A 15,067-nucleotide genomic window follows, 5' to 3' on the forward strand; every position below is an offset into this window, starting at 1 on the left:
TAAACACACAGCCACTCACATCAAATGGGTTATGTCCTTCCCGTCCTGCAGCTCTCAATGTGTTTCCTCAGCGTAACATAATATGAATTTTTTTTTTCTCAGTGCAGGACTCTAGTACAAGGGGCCACAAGGAGGGTTTATAACTTTCAGACTTCTTATCTTTTTTCCAGGTGAGGTCATCAGCAACCTGCGAGACTTGCAAAGCCTCACCATCAACATGTCAGCAGAGAAGGAGAAACAGAAGTCTGAGGTCAAGCACATCCTTCAACAGAAGCAGAGGGCGCTGTCCGACCTGTTCAAGATGCTTTCAGATATCGGTGAGTTTCTCTCTCTGACGCATACATGTCACATAATATTCTGACTCAAAAGAAACAACACAACACAACCTGTCTGTCTGTGCCCTTTGTCCCAGGTCTCTCGTACCGTAAAGGCCTGATATGGAACAGGACAGCCGACCCAGAGAAAATGTTCTGTATGCAGCCGCTGGAGATGAGCACTGCTCTTTCTGCTGCCAGCAATCAGGGGCAGGCTGAGAACATGTAAATAGATCCTGTTCACACACACACACACACACACACACACACAGACACACACTGAGTAGTTAGAGCGGGTCGTCAACTAACCAGAAGGGTCAGTGGTTCAATCCCCAGTCGATCCCTATCTGAATCTTGAAGTGTGCACGATACTGAATCCAAAATGGCCCCGGGCTCTACTGACATTGTGTGAATGGTGTGTGATAGAAAAAGTACTGTGTATAGAAGCGCTGTATGAATGTGTGTGTGAATCTAACTTGTACTTTAAAGTACTTTGAGTGGTTGATGAGACTGGACAACCATCATATAAATATAGTCCATTTACCGTAATCCCTCAGTATCCAACCTTTAATTTAATTCAAGATGAACAAGAAGCACATCGTGGCTAATGTTCATATTAACAGACTGTAAATAGTTATTTACATTTGCTGGCAAAAAATACTTGTTTCTGTTTCATTTTCTTACACCTCATCATTTTTTGGTCGGGTATTATTAATCGTAGTTTTATTTCTTTATAAGTCCTCGTAAGTAGAGGACAGCTCTATACCGTGTACTCCCTCTGAACCAACTTCATTCTTGATGTTGCAGGTTGTTCACAGAGCTGTTGGCAGCGTGGGATGGATGTCAGAAGTACTTCTATCGTTCATGGGCCCGGAAAACGGTCATGCTGACTGCTCTTCAGCTGCCTGCAAAGGTAAGACACAGCGTACTCTTTGTACGATGATCTACATTTTAGTGTTGCTTGTGTGTTGTGTGTATTTATCCTGAAGTGTGTGTTATTGTTTGGTTGTAGGAGCTGGGTCTGGGAAACATTGAGCGCTGTAGAGGCTTCTCCTCTCACATGTTCAAGCTGCTCCTCAGACAGAGACGACGTCTGGCCACACTCACAGAGCAGTGGGTCCATCTCAGGTCAGTGAGCGGGCACGGGATCAGATTTCCTAAATGACTTTAACTTTACCTTAAACAACTGTTTATTTACCAACCTATTGTCTTGTTTGATCCTACCACCTCTAGGAGGCTGACTTTCAGCATACAGGACATTAAGACCCACCTCCAGAGCCACAGTAAGGACCAAGGCTGTACCATCCCGCCCCAGGCCTCTCTCCAGGGCTGGGTCAGCAGAGGCCAGGCGCTGGCTGCCCAGTGCACCACGCTCCTGCAGCAGCTGGCCTGGCTGCTACAGTGCTGCCCTGAGGACCTTCAGCAGGAAGAGGAGACCAGCAGCTGCAGGCAGCACACCCTGAGGTGCCCGTCCCCGCTGGCTGTGCACCGCCAGCCTCCCGGCTGTCTGATGAGGAGGGGAGATGCCACGTGGTGCCAGCTACACCAGCACGTGACCGAAATGTTGAGGCAGAGCGAAAGCCTGAAGGTGGAGCTGGACACTGTGGCCCAGCAGAACTCTGAGAGAGTGCTTCACACATGGTAAAACACAGTCGCACAAGGTTCTTTTTTTTTTTTTAATCTAATGTACAGTCCTGATAACGCTGCTATTTTTCCACAGGGACCATTTTGTAAGGTGCTGTTCAAGCTTTGACCAGCTGGGGGCTGTAGCGGCTCAGATGCCCAGCGTGGAGCGGCTCTTCATCCCGGCCACGTGCGTCGGGAGCGCAGAGAGTCAGCCGGCCATCACCCAGAGCCTGCAGTATGTCAGAGCACAGGTGGAGGCTAACATCACCGAGTTCACCACCTGGAAGACTCAGCTGCTCTCCCTGGGACACCAGCACCCAGGTGGGTTCCCTGACCAGTCACCCTGATGCGATCATTCCCTCAGGGGTCACTGACAGACACAGACTCACTCTCCTCCTCCCCTTGTTCAGATCACCAGTCTGCCTTCAGTACGGACTTCTCCGCTGAGCTGGAGACGAACATCAACGCGGTGCTGTGCGCTGTCCAGACACTTGTGAAGAGAAGGGAGAGAGAGCAACAAAAAGAGCAGCCTGGAGATGACCAGAGAGGTGAGGAGGATGCAGAGGATTCAGGCAGTGCTGACTGCAAAGTCAAAATCACAATAAACTAAACTAGACGCAGTCATCGAATATTAAACAAAATTGATTCTCTCTGCAATATACCCTATTACTTTATATCAGTAGGTATGTCAGTCTAGTAGAATGCTGTGTCTTCCTTGTCTTCTTTTGAACTCCAGAGCTGAACGGACTCATTTTTTTTAAGATGCTGGATAGATTCCATAATAATAAATGTCTTGTTGTGGATGTGTGAAAACACTGCAGCGGTAATAATACCCAACTCTCAGCCTGATGTAAATTAATTAAGGATTAAATATTCAGACATCTTTTTTTATTCAGACATTTTATTGTTTTTTAGATTTCATTTTGAATCGATGAATTTAAGTCTACACTCAATAAAGTGGAATGACAAAGGGATAGTTCTCCACTATGCTGATAGGGGATATGAGGTGGGTGAAGTGTTTGAGTCCACAAAACACTTCAGGAGTCTCAGGGGTAAACAGCCTATGTTTGAAGAAGAGTTCGCCTTAACTGCAACGCAACGTTTACCCCTGAGACTCCAAAAGTGTTATGTGGACTCAATCACTTCACACACCCCTCCATCGGCATAGTGGTGAGTAGATTATAAGTGAATTTTCATTTTACGTTGAACTGAAGTCAATGAAATATGACCAAGCCTTTAATAGTATAAAGGAAAACATGCAAAGCACCAAACCTTTCTTTGAAGCTGTCTTGATCATGTTTTTATAAGGCACTGGCAGCAGTTATGGTTGTCCTCAACTATACAATGTTATTCAATGTTTCAGACGGAGCTGAAAAGGAGGAGGAGGAGGAGGAGCCTGTGGAGGACCTGCTGAAGCCCGGTCACCTGGCCCGTCTCATGGAGGAGGAGCTAGAAGCAGAGGTGGAGACTCTGTGTGTGGGAGCCGCTAACGACAGACTGGAGAAGCTGCTCGGCACGCTGAGAGCCCACAGAGACGCCTGTCAACCACCACAGCTCCAGGTATAAACCACAGCTGCACATAGAATATCTGGAAAACAACTTATCCGGACCGCTGTAGTGACATTGTAGTCCTCTGATTAGTCGATTCTCTGACTCAAAGACGAGAGGATTTACTCAGGTGTAGCATAAAATGACAATAACGTCTTTTCGAGGCCGATAATGTTGACAATTGACACTACTCCAGATTGTTCTGCCATGTATTATACATTATGAGTATTGTTTAGCAATATCAGTATCCGTGTTGCTCTGTTTTTAATGTGTCTCTTGTGGCCATTGTGTTTGCGTGTTTGCAGGAGGTGAACAGGGCGTGCAGCATGTTGGTGCGTCTGGAGCCTCTGCTGGGGATTTACTCCGACCTGGTGCGATACTACCTGGCTGTGTCCATGGGAGCACACAGGAGCACAGGCAAACTGCTGTCTGTACTGGCCAGCATCTTCACCGAGCTCGCCCAGAAGGTACAGACGCACAAAACCTTTCTCGGTTTAACTGTAAAATAGTTCTTAAATAAGTTGTGCAGGCATTATTAAGTGATTACGTTCAGCTGGAAGCAGTGATTAAACTGTTTCTCCTCCTCCTTAGGGTTTCTGCCTACCCCAGGAGCTGATGGCCGGTGGAGACGGAGAAGGTGCCACAGAGTTCCACGACTACGAGGGCGGTGGCATAGGAGAGGGAGAGGGCAACAAAGACGTCAGTGACAAGATTGAGAATGAAGAGCAGGTGATGAAAGGAATTTCTACGAATATTTTATATCACCCTTAACTAGCTTTATTCCGGAGCTCTCAGTTGCATGTGACAGCCTCAAAACTGTGGTTGTTCCAAACAATGAGATTTGAATGAACTTCCCTGGCTGCTGGAGAATGTGAAACAAATGTGACAAATTGTATTGTCCAAACAGAAAGCCTGAAAGCCAGCGGAAATCCAGCAAAATAACCCTGAATCCTTAAAGACCTTGAATAAATCTTTTAGTAAGTCAAGTAACAGCTGAATCTCTAAAGATTTTTAGTGTGACGAACATTTCTCTTCTTCTTCTTCCAGGTGGAGGACACCTTTCAGGAGGGCCAGGAGAAGGAAGAACAACAGGATAAAGAGAATATCAAGGCTGAAGACAACGCTATTGAAATGTCAGAGGACTTTGATGGCCAGATGCATGATGGGGACGAGAATGAACCAGGTGATTTGGCCCACTCCTTTTTGTTTTTGTTCCATTTCTTGGTTTCGTCTCTAGTCCTTATTTTGTCTCGATCCTGATTCGTTCTCTCAAACTTCAGTGTGTTCCTCAAACCTGGGAACATGTAGCCACATTTTTGAGGAGCTCATGTGACCTGACACTACTAAACCCGCTGCTGATTAAATGCACCATCTTTGGCAAAAAGTGAATCAAAAGCATTAATTAAGTCTCAGCTAATTAAGTTTGTGTTAAAGCCGCAGGTAGAATACGAAGGAAGGGCTTCTCTTAAACTTCTTACGTCCTTCCTACCGTTGGAAAATTCTTTGTTGCTGTGTAAGCTCAATAGGCTCAGAAGGCTTGTTTTTTATAAGATCACCAGGAATTAACCCCTAATTTATCATCTGGTGCTGGGGGACCAGAACCTAGAACCTTTCAGAAAGTAAAAACGGCTCTTCCAAGATCACTGCTGATAAGAACCTTCTTCCATTCATCATTCTCAGGTGAAGACGAAGACTCGGATAAAGAGGACCAGGAGGAGCTGGACAAAAAGATGGGGGACCTGGGTGAAGGCCAGACTGACACTTTGGATGAGAGGATGTGGGGTGATGATGAGGATGATGAGGAGGAAGAGGGAAGTGACCAGGAGGAAGAGTCTGGCCAGGGAATGGACCAGGTAATATAAAACACCATTTAGCATGCATCGTTAAAGTCTCCACTAAGTATTGCATTAGCTGTTTTTTAAATTTATCAAGATTAAAAAAACTGTGAGGTTTGATTGCTGGTGTGGCCTTATTTCCTGTCAACATTGGATTCTGTCAGGGTGAATCCGAGCTGGTTGCCAAAGATGACAACTTGGACGCTGCGGAGCCAAACAAAGACAAGAAAAACCAGGATAAAGAAGAACAGATGGATGAGGAGGCGAAAGAAAAGATCCACGAGCAAGGAGATGAGGTAATTCATTCATAGTTCATGGGTACTCCTCCCTGCATACACTGATCTCCTCTTATTTCTGTGGTTGTGCTGTATCTGATCTGATCTGTGCTGTTGCTGTTTTTCAGAGGGAGTTTGATGAGAATGAAGTGGATCCGTACCACGGTCAGCAGGACAAGAGACCTGAGCCTGAGCCCATGGATCTCCCCGAGGATCTCAATCTGGACCAGGATGAAGAGCCTGGAGACAATGGAGAGGGCGAGTGTGACGGTGAGACCTGCTGCTGAACTTAGAGATGCAGCTTTTTTTAACTTAGTGAACACGCAGTTGAACCAGGACAGTGATGTGAGAGGCGGCTGCGTGAAGGGAATGAAGCCGATTAACAAGCATTTCTATTTTGACAAAATGGCCTCAGAGAGTATTCAGAACTTCTGCACACCTATCTTTGTTGTAGTTTGAATTTGAGCTTATATAACTCCCTGTAATGAAAGATAGAACATTTTTAACAATACAAGCTAAGAAATTATAATATTCTTTTTGGTTAAAATACAGTTTAAATACATTCAGTGTAATGTCATCTACAGGAAGTCATAGAAAAACACCAAAGCCTAGCCCTAATTTTTTTTAAACAATTTTTAAATCTAAACTTTAATTTTTAATTAAATTTGCATGGTGCCGAATTATAACACACATCTCAAGGCACTCAAAATAGTAAGGTTGAGACCATACAAAATTATAGAGAACCCAACAGTTCCCACAACGAGCAATTACATTGGTAACAGTGGAAAGAAAAAACTCCTTAGAAAAGAGAGAGAGCAGGAGCAGCAGTGTAACCTTCATATTAAACTCTGACTCTTGATAGCAGCACCAGTTAATATAATGATAATAATAGCTGTTGTTTACAATTGTCAGATCTGGCAATTAGTTATTCCGTTAACTGTTTCAGCAACACATAACTTTGAGAAGTTACCAGAATGAAGACATGTTGCTATATAAAGAGGCTTCTTGTGGTAATTATACAGACACAGAACGTGTAAGAGTAGGGGTGACAGAATACCTTTAAGCTTCTGTCACAGTTTTTGTTAAGAGCTGAACGTGACCTGCATATTTTCCATCTTCAGAGGAGAATCCATTTGACATCGATGAAAAAGCCATGGACCTGGATGAGAAGGAGGATGGAGAGAAAGATGGAGGAGAGGAGGAAGGAGCCGAGGGGGTGCAGGAGGACCAGACAGACCTACCAGGAGAGGAGAACGAGCAAGAGCCCAAGACTGAAGAGGAGGAGGGAGAAGGAGAGAAAACAGAATGTGATGAGCAGTCTGCTGAGCAAGATGAAGAGGAGGAGAAGGAGAAGAGTGGAGAAGAGGCAGGAAGAGATGAAGATCAGGCTGTTCGAAACGACAAAGAAAACAAACCACAGGTGTGTACGCAAAGGAGCTTCTGCACCTTCTCTCCACACACATACCTTTGTCCTCTGTTTCACTCTGATGATTTGTCACGCGTGCAGGATGAAGAGGAGGAGGGAGGGGGTGAGGATGAGGAGCAGCCAGAGTCCGCAGAGAGGAAGGAGCATGACAGAGACGGTCAGACTGGAGAGGAGAATGTCCAGAGTGAAACAGCTGTGGAGCTGGGAGGAGAGGCGTCGGAGAGAGACCAAGCTAAAGAGGTACACTTCACTCTCACTCTGAGCTGCATCATGGGACACGGGATAAGGCCTGAAGAGGTTTCACATTGAGAAGAAGAAGAATACTTTAATGTGGCTACAGAGTTGTGTGATGTAACTTGTGACGATTTCATGCAAATTCTGATCAATAAAAACAGTCTGTGCAATTAAATAGAAAAAGATCAGATGAGACGTTCTTATCATGTCCTGAAGCTTTGCAGTCAGTGGTAAACAACAGTGCAGACTGAAAAACTGCAGCCGTCCTAATCTGGGAAATGTTTGTTGCTTATGTTTGCATGATATCAGCGTAAGTTGGGATCATGTCATGAGTTCAGCTGTTTCCTTCACTGATTGACTCAGCGCAGACTTGGCTCAATTCACACTTAAAGACTGAATCAAGTCTTCGTCCTCTGTCAAATTGTCCCTTTACAGGAGATTGAATCTAAAATATATATTTTTTTCTGTCTTCTATAGGAACACGGGAGCGGGGCAGCTGATGCCAGCCAAGCAGATGGTCACGAGTCAAAGCTAACGGCTAGAATGGCTTCACAGACACAGACTCAGGGCAAGACTCAGGTACGACTCACAGGGATCATGCTCCAATTCTACCTGCCTTTGTTTTTCGATCCATCTCATCACATATTTTCTTTTATCTACTGCTCCAGAGCTTCAAGAGAAAACCTGGTCACGCGGACAACGAGCGATCGACAGGCGACTACAACGAACGGATAAACAAGCGCCTGCGTACGGTGGAGAGCAGCAAGGACAGAACTGCAGACAGCAGGCAGAGCGACGCCCAGCAGGAGTCTGACCTGTACGAACACATCAAGCAGGGAGAGACGGCCTACGACACTCAGACATACGGTCGGTGATCACACGCGCACACAAATGCCCCCTGAGATCCTCAGATCAGGTTATTTAGGTGGATGAATGACTGTTGTGTTTCCAGATGTGGCGAGCGCAGACCAGCAGAAAGCTGCAGGGCCTCAGCAGGACCAGGATGAGGATCAGAATGATGAGGACGTTGCCATGGAAACCGAGGACCTCCAGGCCGCTGAGGTCCAGGAGCTGAAGCCTGAGCAGCTGGATTCAACCAAGGCCTCCCAGAAAGGTTTCGACATATCTTCTTCTTCTGCTTTAGCAACTCATTGTGTTGCAGTGAACTCTGTCTAGGGTTTTTAATGAAAGCTGAACCCCATCTCACTTCTCTCTCCTTTTATTGACGTGCAGGTGTAGACAGTGGAGAGATGGAGGTGCAGAGGCAGGGAGAGGAGGATGAGGACCAGGAGAGATGGAAGGACCGACAGCGGCTCGCAGAAGAGAAGCGGGCAGAGAGAAGCACAGAATCCACCATTCACACTGTTCCTGAGCTGCTGATGGACACCATGCAGGTAAACACAGACTGTCGGCTTTGTTCTTCTTCTTCTTTCTACACAAACATTCTCAGAGCTTTTGTTTCGCCACAGGCCAAAAATCAATGTTTTTTTTAAGGTATCAAAGTCAAACTTGAAATCCGTGTCTCTGTGTTTGTGTTTGCAGAAAGCAGAGAGAGACCCAGAGGAGATGAGGAGGGAGATGGAGCTGCAGCTGGAGGCCTGGCACAAGCTGGCCCCAGGAGCTCAGGAGGAGGTGAGGCTGAGACAGGAGGTTTGATTTAATGTCTCCTCTTCCACTCGTTGTAAATCAACAGAAATACTGGATTACATATAAAAACCAAGAACATCACGTACTGCAGTAAAGTCTGTCATTAAGATTCAATGTAGAATAGAACTCAGTATGATGTATAAGTATGTTGGTCAAGAAACTTTTAGTCATCAATGTTGTATCTTGTGTGGGTGTCATTATAAAGTCTTTAAATTAATTTAACAGAATCTCATTCGCATATTTAGTTTTTAAGAAAACTAAAAACAAACATTACAAGCACGTGTGGGATGGGGAGACTTGATCAGAGCGCCAACCTTCTGCTCAGTGGACGACCCGCTCTACCACCTGAACAACAGTCGCCATGTCAAATCCCACACATGTGCTGTTCACTATATGAGTTAGAAGTGAACAAGGGGTTTCACACACTGTCCTTGTGGGTTATTAGTGTCAAGTCATCGTGGTACCAATCCCAGGTTGTAACTCGTGGCTGACCTGCTCTTGTCTGTGTTTCAGGAGAGTGCAGCTGCTTCCATGTGGCATCAGTACCAGACTCTGACCTCCGCTCTGTCCCAGCAGCTGTGCGAGCAGCTCCGCCTCATCCTGGAGCCCACACAGGCCGCCAAGCTCAAGTCAGTACAAACGCAACACATAATGCAACATGAGTGCTGCTGGGTAAAGATTAGCAGATTGATTGAGAACGTATGAAGATCACTTCACGATTGCTGAATATATTTGATCGGTCTGTACTCAATATCCATAACCACAAAATAAGAACATAACATTTTGTCATTATGGGATAGAGCAAAAATGATTTTCTCACCAGACCAGAGACTCTTTTTCCTCATGCTCACACATTCTTATAAATGAATTCATGATTCAATACAATACTTTTTGTACGGCCCATACTCCCACATCCTCCGCCCTTAACACTCGACTAGAGTCAGGAACAAGTACCAAAAAAGACTCCAAGTTTTTAGCTAAAAAAACAAACCTTACTAACCTGGTAAGCTTCTGTGTTTAACCCGTGGCGTCGACCTGTCGCTTCACAGAGGAGATTACCGCACAGGGAAGCGCCTGAACATGAGGAAGGTCATCCCCTACATCGCCAGTCAGTTCCGCAAAGACAAGATCTGGCTGAGGAGGACCAAGCCCAGTAAGAGGGAGTACCACATCTGTCTGGCTGTGGATGACTCCTCCAGTATGGTGGACAACCACTCCAAACAGGTGAGAGAGCCCCGTCATGTATCCTGGCTTCATAAGAGCAGTTATATAGATTCTAAATCAATGATTGATTATAGAAGCTCTGTTCAATGTGGTTTGTGTTGGTATAGGAGGAAAGGTCCGTTCACTCTCTGCACTGAAATATCTGTTATATAGGATCTTACTGAATATAAGTAATCAGAGTGTGTTTATTATGTTTGCAGCTGGCGTTTGAATCCCTGTCGGTGATCATCAACGCTCTCACTCTACTGGAGGTCGGACAGGTGTCTGTGTGCAGGTAAGGACTGTTTTTCCTTAATTCTTCTTTTTACTTTATTTGCACAGTAATGACAGAAAGTGAGATACTGATGCTAGAGAAGAACAACATAGTGGGAAACGGGGGTGCACTGGAATGCACAGTTTTGTCTGGTGTGTAAAATAAACACGTAACTGTCTGTGTGTTCAGCTTTGGCGAGCAGGTGCAGCTGCTCCACCCCTTCCAGCAGCAGTTCAACGACGAGTCAGGGGCTCGGATCCTCCGACTGTGTCAGTTCCGGCAGAAGAAGACCAGAATAGCCCAGGTGGGTGGGGGGGGGGGGGGGGTCGCCCATCTTCTGTTCTTAACTTTGACCCAGTGTCGCTGCTCTTGTTTGTCTTTAAACATAACGACCGAATCAGAACGATCCATGAGAATCCACCTTTTACACCTCAAACAGCAAATCATGTTTTAATCCTGACATCTGTAAGAATCACTACACCTGTTTTTCAAAAGCTTTAGGATTAGATTTTTGCCTTAATAAGACACGTGCTCTGTGTTCCCACGCAGACAGATCCACCGCATATCATGTAGAGATGTTTCAAACAGAAGTTTGAATTTCCCTGGTGAAAATCAAGCTTTCAAACAAGTTAACATGTCCGCCTTTTTATGATAGAATACAAACTCTGAGCAAAATAAGCGATCGCCATGTCAGCGTGAGTATTTCCACCTCAACACTGCAGGAAACAAAGGGACAAAGAGAAAAACTACCAAAACAAAACCTTTCAACAGAGAAAAGAGAGATAAAGATAAAAAAAATAAAGATATGAATCGAGCTCTCGCAGCTGTGCAGCAAAATTGTGATTTGGTTTAAAGAAATTATAAAAATCCAGGTTTTTTTCTCGTTGGTGTAGAATGATGGTGCATTCACTAGTGCTGACTCAAACAGGAAACAGTTGTAGCTATGCAAGATACAATTGTTTGTGGGATGAGACATTTGAAGAATAATTTTCTTATTCTCAATCTAAATGAGTTGATGCAGGTGTTCTTTTTACCATGCACCTTATACTGAAACATGTGACGTGACTGATTACATGTATGTGCCGCTCCTCTCGTCTGACTCACTCTCTCCATCCTTCTCTCTCCTCTTTAGTTTTTGGAGACTTCAACCAAAATGTTTCTCGCAGCTCGGCAGCAGATTCCAGGATCTTTAAACTCAGGTAAAGACTCACGCTACGTGCTGACTGTCCCAGCTCAGTAAACCGATGCTGTGTATTATGGGATGTTTGAGATGTGTGTGTCATTGAAGTAGCAAAGTTTAAGCAGAAATCTGTTTTTAAATCTTACTTTGCTGAGAATGATCACAGCTTTGTACAATATGCAAATGTCTCGTTGCCAAAATATCAGAATCAGTTTGCAACAAAACATTTTGATCAATGCTCAGAAACTACCTGTGTGAGTACATGGAGCCTGTCATGTGACAGAGACACAGGAAGCACCAGAGACGGCTGCTCTGAGGGGAAAACAAGGAGCTGCCACAAAACCTCAGGGGGAGCGGGCGTCTCCCTTTCATGTCACTGCGATCCAGACAGAAATGTGAATTATGAAGAAGCTCAACAAGAAACTGAGCCACAATAAAAAGACATATGATGTTAAAAACATCCTGCAGACAAAAAAACATCGTAAAACAATTCAATGTCACTGCTCAGTCCCACAATGCATTTCCCTCTATGCCACTAAAGTCAGTGCTCACTTGTACTTTCGACATTTTGAACATGAACGTCTTTTTTTAAAGATTCTTTCTTGATTTAAAAAATAGAAATTAGACTGGGAAATGGAAATCGTGGTTCTGCTCCTAGAGGAATTAACAGAACTCAAGCTGACTCAATTCAAAGTCTTCCATTGCATCCACTATTCAAAAGCCCATTTCTTTCAAATATCAGTAGACATCACTGATATGAATAAGAATATATGCTGTTCTACTTCTGGTTTGACTGTACATGTACTTTATCACATCACAGTTTGGAAAAGTTGCCTCATGCAAACAAAACTTCATTATCAGTGCGCGTAGTTTCATTTAACTTAAATACCCCTGACCATTCCCTTCGACCTCCGACCTCCCTCCACAGACACGGCCCAGCTGCTGGTCATCGTTTCTGACGGCAGGGGGCTCTTCCTGGAGGGGAAGGAGCGGGTGACGGCAGCAGTGCGAGCAGCTCGCGGCGCAAATGTGTTTGTCATCTTCGTGGTGCTCGACAACCCCAACTCACGGGTGAGAAACGCAAAAATTCGGCTTCACTTGTATTTTACCTCTCCGTACACAAACTGCAACTAAGCTGCGTTTTTTTTTTTCCGTGTTGCGCTGCAGGACTCCATCCTCGACATCAAGGTCCCCATATTCAAAGGACCGGGAGAACTCCCAGAGATCCGCTCCTACATGGACGAGTTCCCCTTCCCCTTCTACGTCATCCTGCGAGACGTCAACGCCCTTCCAGAGACGTTGAGCGACGCTCTCAGGCAGTGGTTTGAACTCGTCACGGCAGCCGACCAATGAGAAGCCCTCTTTCTCACAAAGGGAGAAGTGTGCGGCGTCCGACTGCACCAAAATGCACCACTCTGCTGCTAAGCTTCTCAGTCAGAACTGTAAAACAACCAACCAGAAGACGGATTTACCGCTGTACATGTGCCTTTATTTTCTTATTTTTACTGTAGATTTTAGTAGAGTTTAATAGCAACCTTTGCTGTTTTATCTTTGTCATCAGAAGAATCGTGTTTCTTTTGTAACGTAACGAGGATTGCTTTAACTTGCACGTCTCCGATGAAATGATAGAAGTAAAAACTTGTGAATTCATTGCGTGTGAACCACCTCAGTGAAGAGTCAGTAAATACCTCTGTCCACCTTGTACAATCCCCCTCCAAACCGTTTGTGTGGATGTGACAGTCGGTGCTGCAGAGATCATCCGAACCATACATGTGAAGCGTGAACACGGCAGCTGTACAGAGCTGTGCTTTGTGAAAACGGACGTCACGGCCTGCAGTAGCATGTTGTCGCGGCCGTGACCGACGCTCGGAGGAACTCAAAAATGTGCCTTGGGGAGGAGAACGGTGTTGCATCTCTCTCCACAGCTGGATCAGCTGCTGGTTGATGGGTCAGAGGCACGGCCACAGCTCTGTCACAGGTTTTTATAGAAACTCAAATCTCATACACTTTAAAGCACAACCGCGGTTCCGCAGATGCCAGTTTTAAACAAATGCCCCAGTATGAACCAGTTTTTGTGGTTTGAAGACGACATATCTGCCGCGTTGGTCTCAACAACTGCTGAACGAACAGCTCATCACCGTGTCTGTTAGGAGTAGATGGAATGTTTATCATCACCTCTGTGTTTCGTAGCATAAACGTACGTGTCAGCAGACTCTGGCCATATTTAAGAGCATCCATCTGTTAAATCATGACACGAATGATCCTGACAATAAACAGTTTAAAAAGCAGCTCTGTCTCTGCTCGTGCTCATTGTATTTTTGTTCCTCATACAACAACAGTAGACATTCTGACGTAGGAGCAGCAGGTTTCTCATGTAGATACAAAATGTTCTGTTGATAAATTACAAACTCTCTGTCTCATAAAGAAAAGCTATAATGTAAGACAGATCTGAATGTGCACGGTTACAGTCAGTAACATTATCATTACCCTGGAGACTCCTGAAGAACACATTTTATATGACATGCAAGCCTGGGTACAGAAGCCCTAAAGTACGGAAGCCCTAAAGGGTCATACATACATACATTTTATTCCACCCGTTTTCTCGTGATAACAAGATAATTTTCAAACGGAAGGATTATCTCGTTATCACGAGAAAACGATCTTTGTTATATCGAGATAACGAGATAATAAAAAAAAAAAATCGAGGGCCGTTCTCGGCCTCCGTAGTCTTCTCAGATGACGCACACTAATGTGTACATTATCTATAGCAAGGCATAAAGCTATTTCAGCCTGTGTCAGGCCTTGATTGAAGAGATATGTGATGCGGTGATCGGTATTCTCCTGCTCCTCAGACATTGCTACACTAAATGATGTTTCCTGCAATGATTTAATACGTTTTGTTTTCTCGAGATCTTGAATTAATTATCTCGTTATCACGGGAAAACGGGTGGAATAAAATGTATGTATGTATGACCCTTTAGGGCTTCCGTATTTAGGGCTTCCGTAGTATAGCACCAAAAGACACAATATACATTAAGGCACGTTACATAGAAGGTCAAGACCTTACAAATAACAGTGAAATCCAACAGTTCCCACCATGAGCAGCACAACTCATTCAACCACTCAACCCTCATTAATTGGAAGAAACCTCCAGCAGAACCAGACTCAGTTTGGGGTGAGCCGAGAAAAATGGGGAGGAGAGGTGGGTGGAAAAGAGGGGAGAGAAGAGAGAGATAGGGAGGAGGAGAGAGACCAGGAACAATGCATCATCAGGGTTCATCTCTGACAGACTAGTTGTTATAATGAAAACAATAAGAGTGACAATTATGGATGTAAACATGTTATTAATGATAGCAACAACAATTCATATAATATAATAATAGTGGTCTGCATCCTGCAGCTCTGGAGTCACAGATAGAGAGAGACACAGGGAGAAACTACAAGTCAATCAGTCAATCAGTCAATATTCAATCCAAACCTGATGCATCTGAATATTCTGTGGTCA

At 44.7% G+C, this 15,067-nt stretch overlaps 1 protein-coding gene across 1 annotated transcript in view; it reads left to right on the forward strand.

The window, feature by feature from the left end:
* Positions 1–13,850, forward strand: part of mdn1 (midasin AAA ATPase 1) — a 53,914-nt gene extending 40,064 nt beyond the window's left edge. The window contains exons 75-102 of the mRNA XM_069514626.1: positions 171–317; positions 413–539; positions 1,122–1,227; positions 1,327–1,442; positions 1,548–1,955; positions 2,035–2,261; positions 2,351–2,488; positions 3,304–3,500; positions 3,794–3,955; positions 4,080–4,217; positions 4,536–4,671; positions 5,169–5,341; positions 5,488–5,619; positions 5,727–5,868; positions 6,720–7,018; positions 7,106–7,264; positions 7,736–7,837; positions 7,927–8,125; positions 8,211–8,372; positions 8,492–8,652; positions 8,801–8,890; positions 9,419–9,534; positions 9,955–10,129; positions 10,330–10,403; positions 10,572–10,686; positions 11,515–11,581; positions 12,491–12,633; positions 12,730–13,850. Of these exons, the coding sequence (XP_069370727.1) occupies positions 171–317; positions 413–539; positions 1,122–1,227; positions 1,327–1,442; positions 1,548–1,955; positions 2,035–2,261; positions 2,351–2,488; positions 3,304–3,500; positions 3,794–3,955; positions 4,080–4,217; positions 4,536–4,671; positions 5,169–5,341; positions 5,488–5,619; positions 5,727–5,868; positions 6,720–7,018; positions 7,106–7,264; positions 7,736–7,837; positions 7,927–8,125; positions 8,211–8,372; positions 8,492–8,652; positions 8,801–8,890; positions 9,419–9,534; positions 9,955–10,129; positions 10,330–10,403; positions 10,572–10,686; positions 11,515–11,581; positions 12,491–12,633; positions 12,730–12,915 (4,397 nt within the window). The 3' untranslated portion in view covers positions 12,916–13,850. The remainder of the gene's footprint in view (positions 1–170; positions 318–412; positions 540–1,121; positions 1,228–1,326; positions 1,443–1,547; positions 1,956–2,034; positions 2,262–2,350; positions 2,489–3,303; positions 3,501–3,793; positions 3,956–4,079; positions 4,218–4,535; positions 4,672–5,168; positions 5,342–5,487; positions 5,620–5,726; positions 5,869–6,719; positions 7,019–7,105; positions 7,265–7,735; positions 7,838–7,926; positions 8,126–8,210; positions 8,373–8,491; positions 8,653–8,800; positions 8,891–9,418; positions 9,535–9,954; positions 10,130–10,329; positions 10,404–10,571; positions 10,687–11,514; positions 11,582–12,490; positions 12,634–12,729) is intronic.
* Positions 13,851–15,067: the final 1,217 nt, after the last annotated feature.

The sequence above is a fragment of the Paralichthys olivaceus genome, chromosome 19, assembly GCF_024713975.1.
Source record: "Paralichthys olivaceus isolate ysfri-2021 chromosome 19, ASM2471397v2, whole genome shotgun sequence".
NCBI lineage: Eukaryota > Metazoa > Chordata > Actinopteri > Pleuronectiformes > Paralichthyidae > Paralichthys > Paralichthys olivaceus.